The 23,157-nt window shown below is 58.0% G+C and overlaps 1 protein-coding gene across 1 annotated transcript in view; it reads left to right on the forward strand.

Annotated features, from left to right (window-relative positions):
• The window catches only part of RALGDS (ral guanine nucleotide dissociation stimulator), a 32,461-nt gene extending 9,567 nt beyond the window's left edge, over nt 1-22,894 (forward strand). The window contains exons 2-18 of the mRNA XM_008049507.2: nt 9,181-9,291; nt 11,470-11,663; nt 12,440-12,499; nt 13,233-13,426; nt 13,634-14,076; nt 14,639-14,854; nt 15,189-15,292; nt 15,937-16,021; nt 16,861-16,929; nt 17,304-17,390; nt 17,832-17,864; nt 18,215-18,336; nt 18,466-18,561; nt 18,872-19,073; nt 19,264-19,506; nt 20,091-20,205; nt 21,854-22,894. Of these exons, the coding sequence (XP_008047698.1) occupies nt 9,181-9,291; nt 11,470-11,663; nt 12,440-12,499; nt 13,233-13,426; nt 13,634-14,076; nt 14,639-14,854; nt 15,189-15,292; nt 15,937-16,021; nt 16,861-16,929; nt 17,304-17,390; nt 17,832-17,864; nt 18,215-18,336; nt 18,466-18,561; nt 18,872-19,073; nt 19,264-19,506; nt 20,091-20,205; nt 21,854-22,029 (2,550 nt within the window). The 3' untranslated portion in view covers nt 22,030-22,894. The remainder of the gene's footprint in view (nt 1-9,180; nt 9,292-11,469; nt 11,664-12,439; nt 12,500-13,232; nt 13,427-13,633; nt 14,077-14,638; nt 14,855-15,188; nt 15,293-15,936; nt 16,022-16,860; nt 16,930-17,303; nt 17,391-17,831; nt 17,865-18,214; nt 18,337-18,465; nt 18,562-18,871; nt 19,074-19,263; nt 19,507-20,090; nt 20,206-21,853) is intronic.
• The last annotated feature ends 263 nt before the right edge of the window (nt 22,895-23,157 follow it).

Consider the following 23,157-nt stretch of genomic DNA (forward strand, 5'->3'; position numbering starts at 1 on the left):
GTGGTGCTGCACAGCTTCACGCAGCTCGACCCCGACCTGCCGCGCCTGGAGGTGGGTGAGCCGGGGCGGCCCGGTCCATGCCAGAGCCCGGCGGGCTGGAGCGAGGACTGGGCGGGGGCCGACGATCTTAGCGGGCCTCCTCCCTCCAGCCTCGATGGGGGCGAGGGGTTCTTCTGCAGAAATTTCTCTCCCTGTGCCAGCTCCAGGGCAGTGAGTGGGCTTGGGGGCCGCCAGCACGCCCAGTCCAGTCTTTCAGGGACCGTAGTTGGGTTTTGCTCCTCCTCCCGCCGTTCTGTCCCAGTGCTTGTCCTCACGCAGCCCCCGCAGCGCAGGTAGACCTTTCCTCTTGGCGCTGTCATTGTCTGTTTATGTCTGTGGCCTGTGAAGTTACCGACTGTGGGTTTGGCCTTGTTTCATTCAGTTGCCGACCCAGGGCCTGCAGGGGCACTGTTAGGCTTTATAGTGCAGGTGTGGAGAAAGTGGTTAGGGTGGCAGAATTCTAGAATCCTCAGAAGCGATTGGGACCATACGGGCCTTCCAGACAGTCCCCCTTGGGGCAGATGTGAGTCTGATGACCAGGGAGACATCAGGGCTGCTCAGAGGAGGGAGTGGGAGAGTTGGGGGAAGAGAAGCCTCTAACACATGGGGGCCAGGTATCCAGGCGATGAAGGAACAAGGATGTCTAGGCCCAGAGCGTGATTTGGTTCTGCTTAGGCTACAAAAAGTGCCAATATCCTAAATCTGTAAGGATTTGGGAGGATTCAGGAAAAGGGCGATGTGCCCATTGTGGATGGAGATGGGGGTAACTAGGTGATGGCTGGGACTCTTGTTTCTCATGTGCCCTGGGGCAGGGGGCCTTGGGTCACCCAGTGGTGTTTTCCACCTCCCACCTGACTGCACCCTCCCATGCAGGGGAGACAGTAGAATCCAGAGACACCCCTAGCACCCTCTGCCTGGGCATGGGGCCTGGACAGAGGCCATCCCTGAAAACCAGGGCTCAGGGCGCATGGAGGCTCTGGCTGGGCTGAAGCCTTGATAGTGAATTCCCTGAGCCCCATGCTTAGGGACCCTTTGGTACTGCCACTCCTAGACTCTTCATCATTTTAGGCATGGTGCGTTTTAATATTGGCGATTGGCACCCTGGATCTTGTATTTCCATGTGTCATAGTACCTAGTCAGGGCCTGGATAAAATGTATTTCTGTGTCCAGCTTGGGGAAGAGCTCTTGGAGGAAGCCCAGGCCTAGGAGACCCTTACTCCTGAGCTTGGCAGGTGGCCGGACCAGGCGTTTTCCCCCAACCCTCATCCACCCAGAGCTCTGGTCCTCTGGCAGCCAGAGAGAGACCCCTGGGAGGGTGGGGGTGGGAGCCCTGACACCAGTCCAGTACTCATCTGGCTTTCATTACGTCTGGCAGCAACTCCGGCTTTGTGTGCAGGGAGGGTCCAGCCGTGCGCTCACAGGGGCCGGGCAGGTTCTCTCTGGCTCTCTGTCCATCTGTGTCCCTGAGGAGCCAAGGGAGAGGCAGAGCTGAGTTCCACCCCCGCCCAGTTACCGACCCAGGGCCTGCAGGGGCACCGCCCAGGGGTCTGCCTTCCATCTCTCTTGCTGTTGCTCCCATCACCCGGCCTCAGCACTGAGATCCTGCCCGGGCCGCTATTTAGAAATCAAAGGGGAAGCTTCTGGCTGGGGCAGGAAAACCAGGGTCCTGGCAGGAGAGGAGGCCACTGCCGGAAACCGAACACAATGACCATTTACCAAGGGCCTGGGGAGGGGGTGGGGAAGTCCCTGTCCCTCCTGCCAATACGCACCCCCCCCCATCCTGGGGCTGATTTCCTGGTGGCTATAGCATGCCAGAGCTGAAGCAGCCCACTTGTGGTCCCTATCTGTCCTCTCTGGAAACCACAAGGCAGTGTCGGCCTCCTTCCCCATTTCCCCACCAAGCCTCCACCCGGTCCTTCCCTCTCTGAGCTAACAGATGTCCTCGCACATCTTGATTCTAAGCCAAGCCACCGCTGACCCAGCTTGGCCTGTGCAATTCTGGGTTTTCTGGAGGTCACCTGCTCCATGCCCCCATCTCCGGGTAAGCTATTGCTTCAGCCAGGCAAGAAGAGTTTGCAGGTCTGTGGCACTTAATGGTTGTGGGCGCTGCCACTTCTTTTCACCTGGTTTAGACCAACCCTACAGAGTAGATGCCAACCCTACCTTCTAGGAAACTGGAGGTCAGAGAGGTGAAGTCCTTGACATAAACATCCTCACAGCCCAGAAGAGTCACAGTCATGATTTGAACGAGGGCTGTGTTCTCTGTGGGGTGCCTATCGTGTATAGAGCCATCAGGAATCAGAGAAGGCTAGAGCAGAGTTTGCTGTTGAAGCCCAGGCAGCCAGAAACCTCGTGATTTCTAAGCTAAGGTGTAGGGAAACATACAGTCCAGAGGAAGGCCAAGGTGCTTTGGGCCAGAGGATCCTGGAGAGAGCTTCCGGGAGGAAGCAAGCCCACAACTGAACCCCACAGGTTTAAAATAACAGCTCATAGGAGCCAGCATGTTTTGGGAGGTCCTGTGCTAAGTAATTTACATACACTATTTTTGGGGGGAGAATCGAAACTGGTTTTTTTTTGTTTTTGTTTTGAGTCTGTCACCCAGGCTGGAGTGCAGTGGCATGCTCACGGCCACCGCAGCCTCCACCTGCTGGGCTCAGGTGATCCTTTTGCCTCAGCCTTCCAAGTAACTGGAACTATAGGCATGCACCACCATGCCTGGCTAATTTTTTAAAGTTTATTGTAGAGATAAGGTCTCACCAAGTTGCCCAGGCTGGTCTCGAACCCGTGGGCTCAGGCAGTCCTCTCACATCGGCCTCCCAAAGTGCTGGAATTATAGACGTGAGCCACCGCGTCCCCGGCTGAAACTGTTAATTGGGCTGGGTGCAGTGGCTCATGCTTGTAATCCCAGAACTTTGGTAGGCCAAGGTGAGAGGATCACTTGAGACCGAAGTTCACGACCAGTCCGGGCAACATAGCGAGACCTTGTCTCTATTTTTTAAAAAATTAAAAGCAAAACTATTAATAACCAATTTGACAAAGGAAGCCACTGAGGCACCAGAGGTTAATCAGATTGTCCAGTGACCAAGAAGGTCAACGGCAGAGGCACATTTCCTTGGAAACACACATTGCCTGTGTGTGCATGTGGGTGAGCGTGATGGTTATGTGTGTACTGCAGTCTTCCAGAAGGGCTTCCTGGCCACCTCCAGAGGTGAACCCCTGAGACCCTCGGGTTCCCCTCTTGCTTCTCTTCTGGGGTACCCCAGAAGACGACGAGGATGGGGGCAAGCTGACCAGTTCTGGCTCCTCCTTTCTTCTGTAGGTGGGGAGTGCTCAGGCATGCGGGCCTATTTCCCAGGAGCCTCAGGGATGGTGCTGGAATAGGAATGGTGGCAGAGGTCAGCCCTGGGAGATAACGAACTGCTTGGAGGTGGAGCCAGAGTCTGGTCCTTAGCCTGGAGGTTGGATGTTGCCAGGCCATGTCTGTGTTGCCTGTGAGAAGGGATCTGTAGATTTATTGCTGGCCCTCAGCAGGCAGGCTCTGAAGGTGCCAGTGGGGTGATTCCAGGAAGTTGCACCCGCGCCGTCGAGGACTGACTCCCAGGGGCTGCTGGTCTGTTGCCCAGATGACTCCCATGGCGTGGCACCACCATGTTGCAGTCACCCTGTCCCAGGGTTAGGCCTCCAGCCTTGCAGGTCCGGAATCACTGTGTTCCTGGACATGCGACTCCAGTGAGGCCACCCTCCCCTTCTGATTCTGAAGAGGTAGAAGTTGAAGCCTGCAGCCTCCTGCAGGAGAAGCCAAACTTTGAACAGACTTGGTTCTCCCCACTTCTCCAGGCTTGGCTGCCCACAGGACAGGGAGGGGGCAGGATAGCAGCTGAGGATTGCTTGGTGAACAGGGCAGGAGGCCTGCACTGAGGGCCTGCATCTGGAGGGCTCCTGGCTGAGGATGTTGCATTGGCATTTTTGTCGAGGGCCACTTTGGATGCTTTTGCAGCTTCCTCTGCAGTCACGCCTGGGGCCCATTGTCCATCTCAATCCAGGGTCCCGAGAGCTCGGGCTCTGGCAGGAACAGAGTAGCGCCGGGATGCTGACTCAGCCCCTTTGGACTCCTAGACCTGCTCCCACTCTCTGAGCCTCAGCTTCCTCATCCATAATATGACCAGCATTTCCTCTTAGGCATCTGGTAAGGATGAAGTGAGATGGATCTGAGAAGCAGCGTGCGCAGTGACAGAACCAGGCAGGCGGTGGCTGCCACAATGAGGTTTTCTGACTAGGTGCCAGGGGAATAGCCCGGTCCTTCCAAGTGCCTGCCCTGGTTTCCCGGGGTGCATCACCCACCTCCTGCTTCCATGCCTGGTTATTGCAGCTGACCTCAGGGCCTGTAATGTCTCGCAGGCCTTTTCCCCAGAGTCTGCCCACAAACCTCTCAGCAGTGCGGGTGCGAGAGCACTGGCAGAGGCAGCAGCCAGGACTGGGTAGGTCCTGACAGGCAAGGGTTCAAATCCCTGTCCTGGCTCCCTACCTGGGCGAGTTCCTGCTGGGCTGTTTTTCTTATCCAGGCTGGGTGCTAGGAGGATTCAACATGATGAGTATGCCAAGGGATTGGCACCCCAGAAGTCCCCACATAAGCTAGGTACTGTGGCCAACCTGTACCCCCTTGTGATCAGGCCACCCGCCCTCCTCCCCAGCCACTGCCAGCCATGCCCCTCCCGGCCTGGCCTGCTTGCCTGGCAGTCAGGAGTGGGTGTGAGTGGACAGGCTGGGGGCAGATGAGGCATATGGCCAAACTGGAGGGCTGGGTCTCCCCTCAGCGAGCAGCGGGACTCAGATTGGTAGAGAGGGTTTCTAGAAAGGTGGGTTGGCCTTTTTGGAGGACTCAGCACGGGCTGGTCCCCAGACTCTACTTGCCCTGACCACCAGCCTCCTTGCAGAGTCCTCTGCCAAGGCCGCCTCTGTGGACTACAGGCCTGTGGACCAGGAGTGTGGCTCACCACACCCAAGGCTGAGCTCATATTCCTGGCGGGAGTGGGTGTGTATAGGGGGCACTATCCATGCCCCTAGGGATCGGAGTACAGGAACTCATGCAGAGTTGGGGGCAGACCAGAGGACTGAGTGCAGACCAGAGTTGGGGGGCAGACCAGAGGACGGAGCTCATGGGTCCAAGCCATGAACTCAGCCCTGACACTCTCTACCCATCTTCCTTCCTGGACCTTGGTGCCCACTCTATGAGATGGGGCGGGTATGGGCAGCATAGGACTCATGCTGTCCTGGGAGTCTGGGCCTCTGTAGAGAGCAAGTCACCTCCTCTGATCTGTTTCATGTTCTGGCATCTGCATTTGGGCAAAAGGCTACAAAGTCAGAAAACTGTTCCCACCCTGCAGGGTTTCTGGGTGACTCGCCCTCTTTTTAACATGGCCCTCCACCAGGTCTCCCAGTCTCAGGCAGGTCTCAGGTGGGTTCCCTCAAGGTTTTTTTCTACCCGATGTCACTGCCAGCTACTGGGGGCTGTGATGTGTCAGGCACCATCGGATCTCAGCGCCAGGCGCCATTGGTTCCCAGCACCAGGTGCTGAGCCGTGTGTTCCCTCTTGATGTCACCTGTTAGGGAATGACTGCTTCCTCCCTGGCCTCCAGCTGAGTCATGGAGGCTGAGGGGCTGGACAGAGCTGGGAGTCGGACCCCTTCACAAGAGATGGTGTACTGTGATCTGGTGGGCCCCAGGAGGGACTTTGTGTGCCCTGAGCTGCAGGGTGCTGGCAGGTAGCCAGCAAGGGCCCCAGGGTGACCCCTGGTGTCTCAGTGGACCTAGGCAACAGCTTAGAGGGGTGTGGTAAGGTCCCGAGGGTGATCTCATGCACATGGGAGCACTGCTATAAGCTCCAGCCACATCCCGCCTGAGTGGTTGCGCCTTTCCACAACTATATGGGGGAGGTCCACCACGGTGCGAGCTCCAGCCTCCTCCTCTCTCTGCCTCTGCCCTGGCCAGTTCTTCTCGGGAGGAGCCAGGCTGCTGCTGGAGCCACCCAGGGGGCTGGGCGCCCCTAATTGTAGTCTCCAAAGAAATGTGTCTGAGCAGGAAGCTGGACCAGTGGGGAGACGAAATGGACGGAGGTGCCAGCATGTGTGAGCGTGAGCCACCTTCTGGGGGAATGGCAGGGCTGGAGCAGGGCCCGTAGGGCCCCTGGAAACCCCAATTACTCAACCCTGAGGGGCCCTGGGTTGATCTGCAGCTTCCTCCCTCTGTCAACCAGGACACAGCATCCTGCTGGCCTGTCACCCTGAGAAGGCTGATCAGGTGACGCACTAACCAGACGCCACCCAGGCCTGGTTTCCCTTGCTTCCCTTCCTCATCCTCGGAACTCTGGGCTGCTCCAGGGAGACAGTGGCTCTGCTCACCGGGGCCCCTGGGGCCCTGTATTTCGGTCCTCATGCCACTGACCCAAGTGTTGGAAGGGCAGGCAGTGTGTTCAGAAGCACAGCTGCCTGCTGGGGGTGGAACAGGAACATCCCCTGAGGGCACAGCCAAGCCTGTGTCATTCTTTTTTCCCAACAGCTCCCAGCGGCTGCCTAGATGCCTGCCCTCAGGGGAAGGCATTTTCTCTGCATCAGCTGTTTATTGGGCCACTCCTGCTCCTCCCCTTCTGAGCTCCTAGCCTTGCCATAGAGTCCCTGGGGGGCCTGGTGCTGCCCAGATGGGCTGTCTGCTCTGCTAACAGAGGGTGGCCCAGGGTGTCAGGGCCCTCTCCTTCCTGCCCCAGAGGGTCGCAGAGGCAGATGCCAGGTTGTTAGCCGCTTTCATGCTCTGTCCCTAGGAGTCCACGGCCATACCCTGAACGCACCTGATCTTGTCTGTCCACGAGTGGGGGGCTCGGAACAAGGGGTAGAAGCTCCACTCCACTACTTTGTGCCCGGGCCTGAGGCAGCTTGCTCTGAATCCTTCACTGTCATCTGGGCAGATGGTTTAAATGGTGCCTGTGCTCTGCGTTGCTCTACTGGCCTTGTTCCATGCCTGCTTCTGCTGTGACACGAAGGGACCAGGGAGGACAGGGCCAGCTCCATCCAGAGCATCCCCCTTCTGTGCAACAGAAGGACTGCCCATCCCAGGCATGCGTGGTTGTCAGTGTCCTGTCTCACCCCTCTCCACCCCCCAACTGGCAGAAGAGGGCCCCCAGGAGTGGGGGAAGGACTCCGGGATCACATGACACTGTACAGGGCTGGGCCAGCTGCTGGGCCGCCAGCCGAGGCCCCTGGCTCACCCAGGAGCCACTATCCAGACCTCAAGGATGGCTAATTCCACCCAGCCCCAATCCCTCCTGGGGGTTGCCCCGGCCAGGGACACACTTCTATTCAGCGGGCACTGATGGAGCCCTGCTGGGAGCTGGGCCTTGTGCTGGGCTTCCATGAGGTTTAGGTCCGGTGCCCTGTGTCAGGCAGGTCCTGCATCAGACCTCAAAATAGCTGCTGGTGCCTTGGGCACTCCACCTGCTGTCTGCCTCCCAGCTGGTCCAGATGTGGCTGAAATCCCTGGAAGAAGGAGAGAGAGACCACCCCCCAGCTGAGCGGACAGCCTTTGCAAGAGATAGTTTCAGACCCCTGAGGAGGCTGGGGTAGTTGAGGGTCCTGGTCACTGTGGCCTCTGAAGCTTGTCTCTCCCAAGGGACAATTTTCTATGCCATGGAGAGATGTGTGAAGCAGGAAAAGGGAAGTGAACATCTGTCTCTTTTCCTGTCAATGGAAGGACCAGACCTCCCCAGGCGTGGGCTATTTGGGGGTGTGGGGGTGTCTGTGGGTCTCCACTAACTTCCAAGAAGCAGGGCTGGCTTTCTGTCTGGAGGAGGCGGAGGGTTGGGAGCCCAGTGTGGTGTCCCTGGCCTTCCTGTTGGTACGAAGCCCAGAATGGGAGGGTAGCCTTGGGTCAGAGGAAATGGACTTCCGGAGGACGGCTCCTGCACCTCCCAGAACGCTCTGAGAGTGGGCAGGAGGCACGAGGCCAGGGGTCCTATCCACAGCACGTTGGGTATCTGGCTTCTCCTGCCCAGGGCTCAGGATCTGTCACTGGGGCCCGGGCTGAGTCAGCACTTTCTGGCTTCTCTGAGCTCATCACTTACCCGGTTGGGGCAATGACTGTGGTGTACCTCTCAGCTCCTCCCTAAACTCTCAGGGGTTGGTATCTCTGCCCCCCAGGGGCCCCTCCCTACTGCAAGCTCACCCCTTCCTTGAACAGTGCAGGTGGCAGGAGGTGCTGTGAGATCTGGAGTAGCCACGGCTAAGTCTGGCTAAGTGGCCTTGGCCTTTCCGTCTGCCCGGGCATCTGGAGAGCAGCCAGACGCTTCCCCCTTCCTATCCCAGTTCAGTCTCCATTGTCTTGGGCTCTGTGGCACCCCAGCGGCTGCCTGGAGACTGGCACCGTCACATTTCACACGGACCCCTCACGTGCTGACGGACCGGGAACTGGGAACTCCTCTGTTGCCCAAGCAGGCGCAAGGGCATGAATGAGCAGATGGGGAAGGAAGTGACTCTGATGTGGCCATCGGGTATGCCCTGCACCTGCCCTGGACCCGTGATGCTGACTCTAGGACTGGGCCAGGAAAACTGCCCACTGCTGCTGGGTCAGCCGGGGGCTTCCCAGCTGGGCAGAGGAGAAGTGAAAGGGAGCCCTCTGGGAATGACGTCTCAGGGGCGGGGGATCACCATCTGTATGTAGTTGATTGTGTCAGAGCCCTGGGATCCCAGTTTCACCCTTTTCCCAGTGCAGTGTGTCCTTGGACCAGTTTCCCTCTGTCAGCCTCCATTTGCCCATCGGTGAAATGGCTGAATCACAATGCCCATTTCGGAGGGGGATGGCTTGAGGGTGGGCCAGCCCTGGTCAGGGGCCAATTGTCAGGGCATCGGAGCATCATGTTCACGCCCCAGGTCATGGCTGCCTGGGGGTGGGGGCGCGGGAAGTCTGGGGCAGTGGCCTTCCGCTGTGATGTTAAGCCTGAACCCTTGAGCCATGATCTCATTTTACCCTGGCCAGTCATCTGTGCAACCACCTGTCTGCCTCATCTGCGGCACAGAACGTTGCACAGGGCCATCCCCTGTGGCCAGGCAGGCCCCTGACGTCCCTGGGCCCGGCTGTCGGGCACTGTCTTTGCAGAGCTCCACGCAGGAGATCGGCGAGGAGCTGATCAACGGGGTCATCTACTCCATCTCCCTGCGCAAGGTGCAGTTGCACCACGGGGCCAGCAAGGGCCAGCGCTGGCTCGGGGTGAGTGTGGGCTTGGGAGGCTCCTCTCAGACCTCAGGCCTAGGTGCCACCCTGGCAACACTCTGGGGCTCCTTCCCAGCCTGTTCTGAGGACCCACAGCCCTTGTCCCAGAGGAAATTGGGCCCTCACTCCCTCCCACACCCCCACCGTCCAGCCCAGGCTGCACCCAAGTCAAAGGCACTGTCCACATGTTTGCATGAGTGTCAGAAAAGAAGCCTTTGCGCGGCTCTCACTTCACGTCAGGCCGTGTGTGCTCTGCTGTTGGTTTACTTGTGTTAATTCCCATCCTGGTTGTGGGCAGCCATCGGGTCCTCACTGCCTGTCCTCAGCGCCTTCTCCGCAGTCTGACATGCCATCTCGCATCATGGGCCTGTCTTCACCCAGAAAAAGCAGGGGTTCGGGCTATTAGGTGCCCCTCTCTGCAACTTGCTATCTCCCCCAACACCTGCGCAGGGGCTCCCTGTGAGCTGGGAGCTGGTGCCTTACTCAGTCACGCGATATTCCAGAAGGGAGGCTGGTTCCCATAGCACTTCAGCCCTTCATGGCTTGGGCTATGGCGTGATTTATCTGAGCCCATCTCTTTCTTTCTTTCTTTCTTTCTTTCTTTTTTTTTTTTGGAGTTATGGTCTCACTCTGTCACCCAGGCTGGAGTGCAGTGGCACCATCCTAGCTCACTGCAACCTCAACCTCTTGGGGCTCAGGCAGTCCTCCTGCCTCAGCCTCCCAAGTAACTGAGACTACAGGCTTGTGACATCCTGTCTGACTAACTTTTAATTTTTTTTAGAGACGAGGTCTCACTATGTTGCCCAGGCTGATCTTGAACTCCTGGGCTCAAATCATCCTGCTGCCTCTGCGATCACAGTGCCTGGCCTTTGAGCTCATTTCAACAGTGCTACAGGAAACATCCTGTGTGTCTCATAGGCTGCTCCCTTTCATGCCAGGATAAGCCTCTGATTCCTATCTCTAGAATGGGAATGTTTTGTCAGGACTCCCTCAGATAATGCTCTTCCTGTATGGCAGTGCTGGCTTTACTCAGCTAACAAGCTCACCTGAAGGCATTAGGGTTTTTTGTTTGTTTGTTTGTTTGTTTTTAGTTGGAGTCTCAGTCTGTCATCCAGGCTTGAGTGCAGTGGCATACTCACGGCCACTGCAACCTCTACCTGCTGGGCTCAGGTGATCTTCACCCTCAGCCTTCCAAGTAGCTGGAACCACAGGCATGCGCCATCACACTGGCTAATTTTTTGATTTATTGTAGAGATGAGGTCTCGCCAAGTTGCCCAGCTGATCTCAAACCCGTGGACTTAGGCAATTTACTCACCTCGGCTTCTCAAAGTGCTGGGACTACAGGCTAAGCCACCGAGCCAGGCCTTTTTTTTTTTTTTTTTTTGAGTTGGAGTCTCACTCTGTCACCCACTGGTAGAGTACAGTGGCATGCTCACAGCCACTGCAGCCTTGACCTGCTGGACTCAGATGATCCTTCTGTCTCATCCTTCCAAGTAGCTGGAACTACAGGCATGTGTCCCCATGCCTGGCTAATTTTTTGATTTATTGTAGAGATGAGGTCTCGCCGAGTTGCCCAGCTGATCTCAAACCCGTGGACTCAGGCAATCCTCTCGCCTCGGCCTCCCAAAGTGCTGGGATTATAGGCACGAGCCACCACGCCCGGTGGCATTAGTATTTTTAATCATCCCCACACCTCAGATTCTATTTTTAAAGCCAAGAACTGGCCGGGTGTGGTAGCTCATGCCTATAATCCCAGCACTTCTGGGAGGCCCAGACAAGAAGTTTGCTTGAGACTAGGAGTTCGAGACCAGCCTGGGCAACATAGCAAGACCTCATCTCTACAAAAATATTAAAACAAAAAATTAGCTGGACATGGTGGTACACACCTGTGGTCCCAGATACTCAGGAGGCTGAGGCAGAAGGATCAGCTGAGCCCCAGAGTTGGAGGCTGCGGTGAGCTTGATCGTGCCACTGCGCTCCAGCCTGGGTGACAGAGTGAGACCCCACTTCACACACAAAAAAATTAAAGCCGAGAACCTTTTTCTGCTAGAGACACTCACGTCTTGCCTCTTGCCACTGAGGGCTTGGAGTCCTGTCAGAGGTCCAGACTGCCATCCTCCTGGAGATCTGTGGGGCTGCCGCTGACTGTACGCCCCTCCCTTTGCCCTTTCCCAGTATGAGAATGAGTCGGCCCTGAACCTTTACGAGACCTGCAAGGTAAGGACTGTGAAGGCAGGCACGCTGGAGAAACTGGTAGAGCACCTGGTGCCCGCTTTCCAGGGCAGTGACCTCTCCTACGTCACCATCTTCCTGTGCACCTACAGAGCCTTCACGACCACCCAACAGGTGCTGGACCTGCTGTTCAAAAGGTGAGCTCCCTGCTCTGCGGCATGGGGCTGCCCCAGCCACCCGCTGGCTATGGGTCTCGGGAGTGCCACTTCCATCCCTGCTCCTCAGTTTGCTGGTGTGAGAACTGGGTGCTAAGAGGACCCACCTTGTGGGGTTGTCGGAAGGCCTGGGTGGGATGAGCCATGGAGAGGGCGGCCCCCACACCTGGCCCTGGGGAGGGGGCAACCCGGAACCGGGGTCCTTATTTATGACTTTCTCTCTGCCATGGAGAAGTTCTGCCCCAAGCCTTGCGTGTGTGTGGTCTTGGGCAGAACACTTTTCCCATTTGTATTTTATTTTTATTTTATATTTTGAGTCGGAGTCTTGCTCTGTCACCCAGGCTGGAATGCAGTGGCACACTCAAAGCCACCACAGCCTCAACCTGCTGGGCTTTGGCGATCCTTCTGCCTCAGCCTTCCAGGTAGCTAGAACTACAGGTGCGCACCACCATGCCCAGCTAATTTTTTGACTTATCGTAACGATGAGATCTAGCCAAGTTGTCCAGGCTGGTCTTGAACCCGAGGCCTTGGGCAGTCCTCTCATCTCAGTCTTCCAAAGTGGTGGGATTATAGGCGTGAGCCACCGTGCCTGGCTGTGCTGGCATTTTTGTAGGCACTCAGCATCAATTTGTTTTTTAAAAAAAAGGCAGAAAAAATCCCTGCCCTCCTGGGCTCCCATTCTAGTCAGAGAGTCAGACAGTAACACTGGACATCATAAGCAGGTACGGTAGATGTGATGCCCTCACGGCCTCCTCTAGATATGGCTGCATCCTCCCTTACTCCGATGAGGACGGCGGACCCCAGGACCAGCTTAAAAAGTGAGTGACCTTTGAGTCAAGAGGGGGAGCCCCGTCTCCCCAGACCCGTGGGAGACTGGAGTGGCTGTGGCCAGGAAGGGGTGGACAGACCCTGGGTCCCACGCACCCTGTTCCCACTAGAAGGTTGAGGCCTGGAGGCTTTCCTGGAGAAGGAAAGAAGACAGAGCTTGGGATGGGGTCCTGGGTGCCCTGGACAGCGGAGGGGAGGCCAGGGCTCAGAGCCGACCCCGTGAGAATCCACCCCTCCACTGTCCCATCCCAGCGGTGCCTGCCCAAATGTGCCCCGATTTATGGGCATAGGACAGGAGTGGTAAGCAGTCTGCCCACACAATGATGAGTGCTCAGGGGGCAGACTGCACCACTCCTTCGGGGACAATAGGGTCAGTGGGAAGACGAGGCCCACACTGCTCTCCCAGAATAAAGCCACATGCCGGCACACAAGTTCCAGGTTGTGCTGGCAGGACAGATCCCCCATGGAGTTTGCCTTACAGTATAGAGGGGGCCTGGGAGATATACAGAGGAGTGTGTCAGGCATCCCTGAAGGAGGAGAGGTGGTCGTGCTGCTGACCGACGGCGCCCTCCCATGGGGACTCTGGACAGCTAAGGGGGTGGGGTGGGGGCCTCTGGTGGATGGGGCTGGCACCAGAGCCCAGCCCTGCTGGGGTGTTCTGTGGGAGGGCTGTGGGGAAGGGAAGCCCAGGCTGTTGACTGTCACGTGCCCACCTGCCCCCAGTGCCATCTCCTCCATCCTGGGCACCTGGCTGGACCAGTACTCGGAGGACTTCTGGGAACCCCCGGACTTTCCCTGCCTCAAGCAACTGGTGGCCTACGTGCAACTCAACATGCCCGGCTCAGACCTGGAGCGCCGTGCCCACCTCCTCCTGGCCCAGCTGGAGCACTCAGAACCCCCCGAGGCAGAGCCTGAGGGTGAGGAGGCTGGGACTGGGTGCCTGTGGGCGAATGAGGAGGGGTTGGTGCTGGACCAGGGACACAGAACAGGTGGGGGACTGCAGTCGGGAGGGCAGCTGGTGTGGGCACAGGGGTGGGGGCTTCTCCGAAAGCCTAGGGCTGCTTACTGTCTTCGTAAGGCCCTTGGAGAGACTGTCATGCCGGTGACCCTTTCTCCTTTGGCAGCTTTGTCACCAGCTCCAGTGCCAGTGTTAAATCCGACTCCAGAGTGGGAGTCGTCTCCGGCACCAGCTCCAGCACCCAGTCTGGAACCAGTGCCAGCATCAGCCTCAGAGTCAGAGCTGGAGCCAGCCCCACCTTCAGAGCCAGAGGTGGCACCAGAGCCAGCGCCCGAGCTCGAGCCAGCTCCATCATCAGTGCTAGCACCAGCGCTGGCGCCAGAGCCGGCGCCAGAGCCAACACCAGAGCCAGAGCCAGAGCCAGAGCCAGAGCCAGAGCCAGCTCTGTCACAAACTCTAGAGCCGGAGGCAGCTCCAGGGCGCGTTCCCTCTCCAGAGCCTTGCTGGCCTCCGCCTGTGGTTGCAGAGAACGGGCTGAGCGAGGAGAAGCCTCATGTTTTGGTGTTCCCTCCCGACCTGGTGGCGGAGCAGTTTACACTGATGGATGCGGTGAGCAGCTTGACGGGGCGGGGTGGAGTGGGCCTTCCTTCCGGCATCTGCTGCCCAGTCCTGCCATTCACCGGTCCAGAGCCGTGTTCTGGTCAAATCCAGCTCTACTGTTACGAACCAAGTAACCAGGGCAAGTTTCTTAACCCCAGGGCCTTAGTTTCCAAACTCTGGACATAGAGATGGAATCCTGTCCTCCCCAAATAGACGGTACAGATTCAAAGAGGTAGAACAGACAGGAAGCTTGATGGGCCTGGGCCTGGGCCACGGAGGGCATGAGGCTTGCTTAGTGAGGTACCACCAGAATGACCACCCCATCTGCCCAAGACCTCACCAGCCTCAGCACTCATTAGGTACCTGATAGACTCCATGGCAGATGCCAGACAAAGCCCCTAGCTGTAGCACCCACAGCAAATGTGCATCTGAACGGGTGAGCAGACCTCAGGCGTCCTGCGGGGGACAAGACCCAGAAGCCCCCACAAGGCTCGAGCCACATCCTCAGCTTCCCGAGTGCCAGCCCGTGCCACCGCTGCAGGGCTGGGTGACACTTCCCCCTCCTCCCCAGGAGCTGTTCAAGAAGGTGGTGCCCTACCACTGCCTGGGCTCCATCTGGTCCCAGCGGGACAAGAAGGGCAAGGAGCACCTGGCGCCCACCATCCGCGCCACCGTCACCCAGTTCAACAGCGTGGCCAACTGCGTCATCACCACCTGCCTGGGGGGCCGGAGCATGAAGGCCCCGGACAGGGCCAGGGTGGTGGAGCACTGGATCGAGGTGGCCAGGGTAGGCTGCAGGAGGGGCTCAGGGACCCCTCTCGGCCTCGCTCTGCTCTCAGGTGCAGTCTGTGGGCTAAGCCCCTGGACAGGCCCCAGGCGCCTCTCGCAGGGCCACTCCGGCCTTGACTTTCACATCCCACTGCCCGGACGCTCACTCCTCCTCGCGCTCTGGCCTTGGGTTGAGCTAAACACCTCCTCTCTGTTTTCCCTGGGTCCCAAGTGTGCCCTTCGGGGGCTCCCCGGGCATCTGTCTCATCGGGAGGGGAGACCCAGCCTCGGAACGGAGGCCGAACCAGGCGGGAGTGCAGCCCCAGCTCACGGCTTCTTCTCTCCACCCCCAGGAGTGCCGGGTGCTCAAGAACTTCTCCTCGCTGTATGCCATCCTCTCTGCTCTGCAGAGCAACTCCATCCACCGCCTGAAGAAGACGTGGGAAGAAGTGTCCAGGTGGGCACACCTCCTCCGAGGAGCTCCTGGCGCACCAGGGGCCCTCACCCCCACCCCCCACAGTGAGCCCGCAGGAGGCAAAGACCCTGAGGGGGCAGACACCCGCTGGCAGGCAGGACTACGTCAGCAGTTCTGCCTCAGCCTCAGCCTCCTCATCTCAGATACTGGGTTGAGCCACATGAGCGATGTTCTAGCATTTATACTGTAGCCACAGAACTCCGTCCAGGTGAAAACATTAGCTGGGCATGGTGGCAAGCGCCTGTCGTCCCAGCTACTAGGGAAGCTGAGGCAGGAGGATCTCCTGAGCCTAGGAGATTGAGCCTGCAGTGAGCCATGATCGTGCCACCGCTGCACTCCAGCCTGGACAACAACAGAGTGAGACTCCACCTCAAATAAATAAATAAATAAATAAGTACAAACTGGTGAAAACAGAACCACCCAGTGGAAAGAAGAATGGGGCCCTGCAGTGCCATCATGAAGGCCCCTCCCCAGAGGCAGGGTCCCCTTGAACTCAGAACCCTGTGTGAAATCCTCTCATCCAGGCAGCTTTGGCGTTTGAGTGAGTTCTAAAATAAAACAGATCTGCACTCTCACCCATCCCTGCCATTCCCAGCTTTCTCCTCCCTTCTCTGCCTTTCCTGCAGGGACAGCTTCCGAATCTTTCAGAAGCTGTCAGAGATCTTCTCAGACGAGAACAACTACTCACTGAGCCGAGAGCTGCTCATCAAGGTAGAATGGGGGAGGGGAGAAGGGTGAGGAGGACGATGGGATCGGGGGCAGTGGTGTGTGTTTCTAATTGAAAGTGTTTTTGAAAAAAAAAATCCAGTCCAGGCCTGGTGCAGTGCCTCACGCCTGTAATCCCAGCACTTTGGGAAACCAAGGCAGGAGAATCACTTGAGCTCAGGAGTTAGAGACTAGCCTGGGCAGCATAGCAAGACTTCATTTCGACAAAAAATCCAAAAACTCAGCCAGGCATGCCTGTAGTCCCAACTATTTGGGAGGCTGAGGCAGAAGGATCTCCTGAGCCCAGGAGGTCGAGGCTGCGGTGAGCTGTGATCGTGCCACTGCACTCCAGCCTGGGTGACAGAGTGAGACTCCAACTCAAAAAAAAAAAAAAAAATTCTTTCTCATCTAGAGGAAGGGGAAGAGGAATCTGTTTGACCCATGGATGTTGGAGGCAGTTTGGGGAGCCCCTGGTAACTGGGTTTCCAGGAAAATTATTCCAGTTTCCAGGAGCTGGCAGGATTGGCAGGACCTAGCTTTCTCGCTGGCCCCTTCTGCCAGGCCATAGCATCATCCAGACTGCTGAGTGGACAGAAGTGGGTGCAAATTCTTTCCCAAAGCCTCCCAGCCTGTCCTTAGGAAACAGGCTCCTGATGCTGCTTCTTTCTGCACCACATACCCCAGGGGAGGAGCGGCCTGCCTGCCCCAGGGACGGGGGACTCCAGGGGATTCCAGGGGCTGGGTGGCCTACCTGGAAGCAGAGCTGACAGGCCCGAGGCTGGGGTGCCGGAGGGTAAGGGGTGAGGGGAGGAAGGTCTCGCTGACCCTGTCCTCAACCCTGGCAGGAGGGGACCTCCAAGTTTGCCACTCTGGAGATGAACCCCAAGAGAGCCCAGAAGCGGCCAAAGGAGACAGTGAGTGTGCCTGAGACCAGGGATCGTGGGCAGCTGTCCTGGGGGTCAGGAGAGGGGAAGTCTCCTCCCAGCTCTTTCCTCCCATTGCGGCAGTGCCTGGAATGCCCCTGTTAGAGGTGACCCCCTCTGGACTTGGCAGGGCTGTGCCTGACCATCTGGGATCTCAGGGGAACCAGCTGTAGTCCCCAGAGCAAGGGCCTGGAAGGTGGCTAGCAGGAGTCTGGAGTCCACGGAGGCCAGGAGGGGCACTCGAGGAGGCGGCTGGAGGTCCCTAGTCTGCTCCATGTGAGGTCTGGGTGGGGTCTGGGGTTTGAGGCCGAGAAGCCTTCGGGGAGGGCTGTGAGCCTTGCTCACTGTCCCTCCCCATGCCATAGGGTGTCATCCAAGGCACTGTTCCCTACCTGGGCACGTTCCTCACTGACCTGGTGATGCTGGACACTGCCATGAAGGACTATCTGTATGTGAGTGAACCGGGGCCCGGGGGTGTGGGAGGAGAAAGCCCCCTACCGAGCCCCCCGTGCTGGAGTGCCAGGCCCGTCCTACCAGCGAGTAAACATCTCGGTGCCCCCGAGCTGCCCTGCCGCAAAGCCGCTGAAGAACCCAGCCGAGTGGGGCACAGGCAGTGCCCATGGGCGGGAGAGGGAACCTGGACCCCCCATGCTCAGGCGGCGCATGGTGGCTGACCAGGGGCTTCTCCCCCAATCCTCTTTCCATTGTCCTCAGCGAGGGCTGGGCAAGAAGGGTCCCCTGCCCTTGGTGGGTCCCCATGCCTGAACCTGTACAGTCCAAGCATGTGGGCACCCTGCCCCCTCATGGGCGCTTGTGGTAATGCAGCATGAGGCCGAGGAGGTGATAATGGTTGTGGGGTCAGTTTCTGATGGACACTGGCTATCTGTTTCCAGGGGAGACTGATCAATTTCGAGAAGAGGAGGAAGGTAAGTAGCTGCAGCCCTCACTGGGAGAGGGTGGAAATCAGACCCACCTGGGTAGGACACGTGACTCCAGCCCCCTCCCACTTTGATTTATGGGGACCTTTGGATACAGGAGAAGGGGGTCTCCTTCCTACCGGAGGGTGAGAGTAGGGATTGGAATCCAGGGCAGCTTCCTGAGGAGTGGCTGTTGGAACCCAGCTTTGAGAACAGGGGGGCCTGTGGGAACCCAGCTTTGAGAATGGGAGTAGGGGGAGGAGGGGACCCCCAAGAGCAAAGACCCAGAGCGTGGCCCGTGCCCTTCCCAGCACCCCTACTAGGCAGTGTCACCATCCTGCCCCTCCCTCTGACCGCAGGAGTTTGAGGTGATCGCCCAGATCAAGCTGCTGCAGTCGGCCTGCAACAATTACAGCATCGCACCCGAGGAGCACTTCCGGGCCTGGTTCCGAGCCATGGGTCGACTCAGCGAGACCGAGAGGTGAGGCTGGGCCAGGAATGGGGACAGTGGCCTCCCCGGGGCCTCCAGAGAGCCCGTGGCAGACTCCAGCTTCTGGGCAGGTGCTGGGAGGAAGGCCTGAGGGTGGGTCCTGGTCGCCTCTGCTTGCAGCTACAACCTGTCATGCGAACTGGAGCCCCCGTCCGAGTCGGCCAGCAACACCCTCAAGACCAGGAAGAACGCAGCCATCGTCAAGCGCTGGAGCGAGTGAGTACCCGGATGGGGCAGGCAGGGGCGCTGTCTCGGGGCAGAGAGGCTTCAGGGCCAAGCGTGGGCTCGAGGAGTCAGACAGACTGGTGCTAGGATCCCACCCTGCTGCTGACCGGCCCTGTGGCTGAGCTGAGTCCCCTCGCCTCTCTGGCCCTCAGTTTCCGCATCTGTGAAATGAGTGTTGGGTGAATGGAGTTCTGGTGACTGACCAAGGGAGTAGCATGGTGCCTCGAGCACTGGGTTCGGGGCCAGGGGTCAGGATGTGTCCTGGCGGGGGGCCGCTCCAGTGAGCCCACCCTTCATCCAGCCGCCAGGCCCCTAGCACGGAGCTCAGTACCAGCGGCAGCTCCCACTCCAAGTCCTGCGACCAGCTCAGGTGCGCCCCCTACCTCAGCAGCGGGGACATTGCTGACGCGCTCAGCGTGCACTCAGCCGGCTCCTCCAGCTCCGACGTGGAGGAAATCAACATCAGCTTCGTCCCGGAGTCTCCCGATGGCCAGGAAAAGAAGGTGCCTGCCCACTGACCCTCGATACCCTTCCCCGGCCTCTCCCTTCCTAGCGCCAGCGTTCCCCGCTCTGATGCCACACAAGGGGCTAAGAGGCTCCTGACATGGCTTCGTCTAGCATCCCCCCAAGCTGGCCGCCCACCTGGGGTGCCCTCTGGGGTCAGGCATCTGCTGATCTCCCCATCCCCTGCAGTTCTGGGAGTCGGCCTCCCAGTCGTCCCCGGAGACCTCCGGCATCAGCTCCGCCTCCAGCAGCACCTCATCCTCCTCAGCCTCCACCACGCCCGTGGCCGCCACGCGCACCCACAAGCGCTCTGTCTCAGGGGTCTGCAACTCTAGCTCCTCACTGCCGCTCTACAACCAGCAGGTGGGCGACTGCTGCATCGTCCGTGTCAGCCTGGACGTGGACAACGGCAACATGTACAAGAGCATCCTGGTGAGCCGGCGGGCGGCCCTGTCCCCTCACTCCGCCAGGCAGCAAACGCACATTGCACGTTTGCCTCCTGGGACCCGCTTTCTGGTGGGTGGGAAGGACAGAGGTCAGCCAGACACAGAAGTAAAGAAGAAGATAGTGATCAGTGCCAAGGGCAAGCCTGGGGAGGTGGGGAGTGGCCATGCAAAGCCCCTCTCCCACCCCATGGTGAAGGAGCAGGGTGGGAGGATATGAGGACGGGGAAGCACGTAGAGCCTGGGCCACGTGGGTCCTGAGCACTGTAAAGAACCTTGACTTTCTCGGGGAGGGAGACAGGGAGCAGGCTGTTGTCGGAGAAGGGCACAGGAAGGACTCTTGTGCGAGAAGGGGGCTGCCCATTGGGAAAGACCCCTGGTCTCAATGCACGGAGGCCTCCTTCCTGAGGAAGCAAGAGGAGGTAATTAGGCCCCCTGGACCCAGCACCCGGGCAGAGGCTTTGAGCCCCTCTGCCTGTTGCTGGGGGAACTCCACAGGGTCCTTGGCCACTGCACCCTGGGGAAACCACGCCAGGGTCCTCACCCTGATGGCCTGCTCCCACCCTAACCCAGGTGACCAGCCAAGATAAGGCCCCGACTGTGATCCGCAAGGCCATGGACAAACACAACCTGGATGAGGACGAGCCAGAGGACTACGAGCTGGTGCAGATCCTCTCAGATGACCGGAGTAAGTCGGGGAACCGGGCAGGCGAGGTCAGCGCCTCCCCGGCGGCAGGTTAGCGGTCATTGGCCCCAGAAAACTCCCCAGCATGGTGGGGGTGGGCGTGTGTGCAGGGCAGCCCTGGACGCCCCTGGTGTCTCCTTGCTGCCCCCGGTGGCAGCTGGACCTGTCCTGCGTGTGCCCTTCTTGGTAGTTCAAGACTAACATCAGCGAGGAGGGAAGAGAAAAATTTTTTTCACTGGGGCAAGGTGGCCAGGTGGCGTGTTGCAAGGGATGCTTCCTAGCTAAGAGGAGAAACTATGTGTTTCAGAAAGAATTGTTCCTGCTGTGGACCAGAGCATCAGATGTTAAAATCCATGGTGTAGGAATAAAAACAAAACAGGAGACCGGCATGGTGGCTCACGCCTGTCATCTCAGCACTTTAGGAGGCCGGAGCAGATGGCTTGAGGCCAAGAGTTCTAGACCAGCCTGGCCAACATAGTGAGACCTTGTCTCTACAAACCATTAAAAAATTAGCTGGGTATGGTGGTGCACACCTGGAGTTCCAGCTACTCAGGAGACTGAGGCAAGAGGATCACCTCTGCCCAGGAGGTCGAGGGTGTGGTGAGCCATGATCGTGCCACTGCACTCCAACCAGGGTGACAGAGTGAGACTCTGTCTCAAACAAATAAGACATGGCTACTAGAAAATCAGCTTAGTATTCTAGAGCCTGGTATCTTATGCTCGGAGACCTTGGGCAGGTTCCTTAAGTCCTCTTTACCTGCTTTCGCATCACCAAAATGGAGATAAAATGGCCAGTGGGTTAATCCTTTTTGCATATATACATACGTTTATGTATAGAAAGAGACTGGCATACAGTGTATACATGTGCCTTTAAAATTAACCATGGGTAGTATCATTTTTGCTCTTATTTTTTTTCCAGTGTGCTGAACACCACTCCCAGCCATTAGCTCAGACGGTTAGCAATAGCTCCCGCGATCCCTAGAAGTTGTATTCTAAATCTCTTGCTGCTTCTTGCACCGTTATGGCCAGGTGGGCAGGAAGGTGGGACTCCCATCTTATAGAAAAGAAAGACTGAGGCCTAGAGAGGGTGAGGAAGGACAATAAGAGCCACACGGGGCAGGGGCATGAATCCAGCCAACCACGGGTTTGCAGCAGCAGGCTCTAGGCCAGAAGAAACAGTGGGAGGCAGGAGCCCAGAGGAAGTACTTCCTGGGTGCTGGGAACCCACGGGGCTGGAGGGCTCCCTGGAACCTGGTACAGGAGGCTGGGGCAAGCCTGCCTCTTCCTGGTCCTTGGAGCCCTTGTGTTGAGTAGGGCAGGCTTCAGGGAAGTGGTCTGGATCCTGGAGCGCCTGTTCCAGCTGGACAGCAAGGACAGCAGTGTGGGCAGGACGGGAGGATGCTTTGCCAGCCCTGGGATGAGCTGGAAAGTTCTGGAGTCCCTTTGCAAACAAGAGGCATGAGGTTTTGTCAGGGCCTCAGCAAAGTCTGTCCTCAGGCAGGCATCACTGAGTGGTCCTTGGAGTTCTGGAGCTGGATTGGGGGGTTCTCGGCTCTGTCTGTCCTTGCAGGGGCTCTCAAGTGGTGGGGTGTCCCACGAGGTCCCCAGGAGCACCACTGACCACCCTCTGCCTCTGCCTCTCCCTCACCAGAGCTGAAGATCCCTGAAAACGCCAACGTGTTCTATGCCATGAACTCTACTGCCAACTATGACTTTGTCCTGAAGAAGCGGACCTTCATCAAGGGGGCAAAGGTCAAGCATGGAGCCAGCTCAACCCTCCCTCGCATGAAGCAGAAAGGACTCAAGATCGCCAAGGGCATCTTCTGAGGGCATCTCCCCAGGGTCTGGCTGGCTGGCAACTAAGCACTTAGGGACCAGAGCGGCCCAGGCCAGCTGGGTACCTTGAACCCACCTGCCCGCCCAGGGCACCCCAGACTCCAGTTTTACCCTGAACCCCTCCTACTGCTGGGATTGAAGCCTGCTTTGGGTCAGGCTGACCTGGCCCCCCTGGACCACTAGCTGCCTTAGGTGCCTTCTGCTCTCTGGAACCAGAGGACCAGCTGACTTTGGCCAAGGAGCGGTGCCAATGGGCATGGTGACCTGCCTGCCCCGGGCACTGCCTCGGTATACTTCCCTGACACCTTCCCGGGTGCGGGTCACTGCCACCTGTGCCCACGGGCACTCTAGAGCACCCACTGACCCGTTGGGTGTGACACTGCAGTTCTCTCCTCGTGCCCACGGGCACTGGCCCGGGACCTTCATGGGGGTCCCGGCCCCTCCTCCTACCACTCTAGCCTTTCTTGGGCTGCACCAAAGATTCCGTCATCAGGGCCAACTGAGAGCAAGGGAGTCTTGCCCACCACCTACTCCAGTCCTCCCCCGGGAATGGAGAGAGAAACCTCTTCATGGACCAGACTCTTCGCCCGGTGAGTGAGGACAGTTCCAGCTGCGTCTCATCGATGTCAGATCTCACGCCACTGCAAGTGCCATCCACCACCGCATCCTGGGCTTTACGAGACCACACGAGATGGGGGTTAGTGGGGAAGGAGGATTTGGGGAGGGGGGTGGCGATTAACTATTTGTATAAAAAGAAAAAAGAAAAAAAGTTTACCACGTGGGGAGGGGCAATATTTATTTGTTGTAAATAGCAAATGCTAGACTTGAATATTATATTAAAATCCTGTTTCTACTACAGCCTGGTCGTTGTGGTTTTGTTCTTTCATTTCCTATCTTAATTTAAATAAGATAGAGTCTCTCACATTCCCTGTTCAAATAAGGAAACTTGTAGGATCATCGGTTTGGAGCTAAAAAATATAACTAAAATGAAAAATTTAGCCAGGCTCCATGACTCAGCCTGTCATCCCGCGCCTTTGGGAGGCTGAGGTGAGTGGATTGCCTGAGCCCACGGGTTCGAGACCCGCCTGGGCAGGCGAGACCTCATCTCTACAATAAATC

The sequence above is a fragment of the Carlito syrichta genome, unplaced genomic scaffold, assembly GCF_000164805.1.
Source record: "Carlito syrichta isolate Samal-C Ts95f unplaced genomic scaffold, Tarsius_syrichta-2.0.1 Scaffold135706, whole genome shotgun sequence".
NCBI classification, from domain to species: domain Eukaryota; kingdom Metazoa; phylum Chordata; class Mammalia; order Primates; family Tarsiidae; genus Carlito; species Carlito syrichta.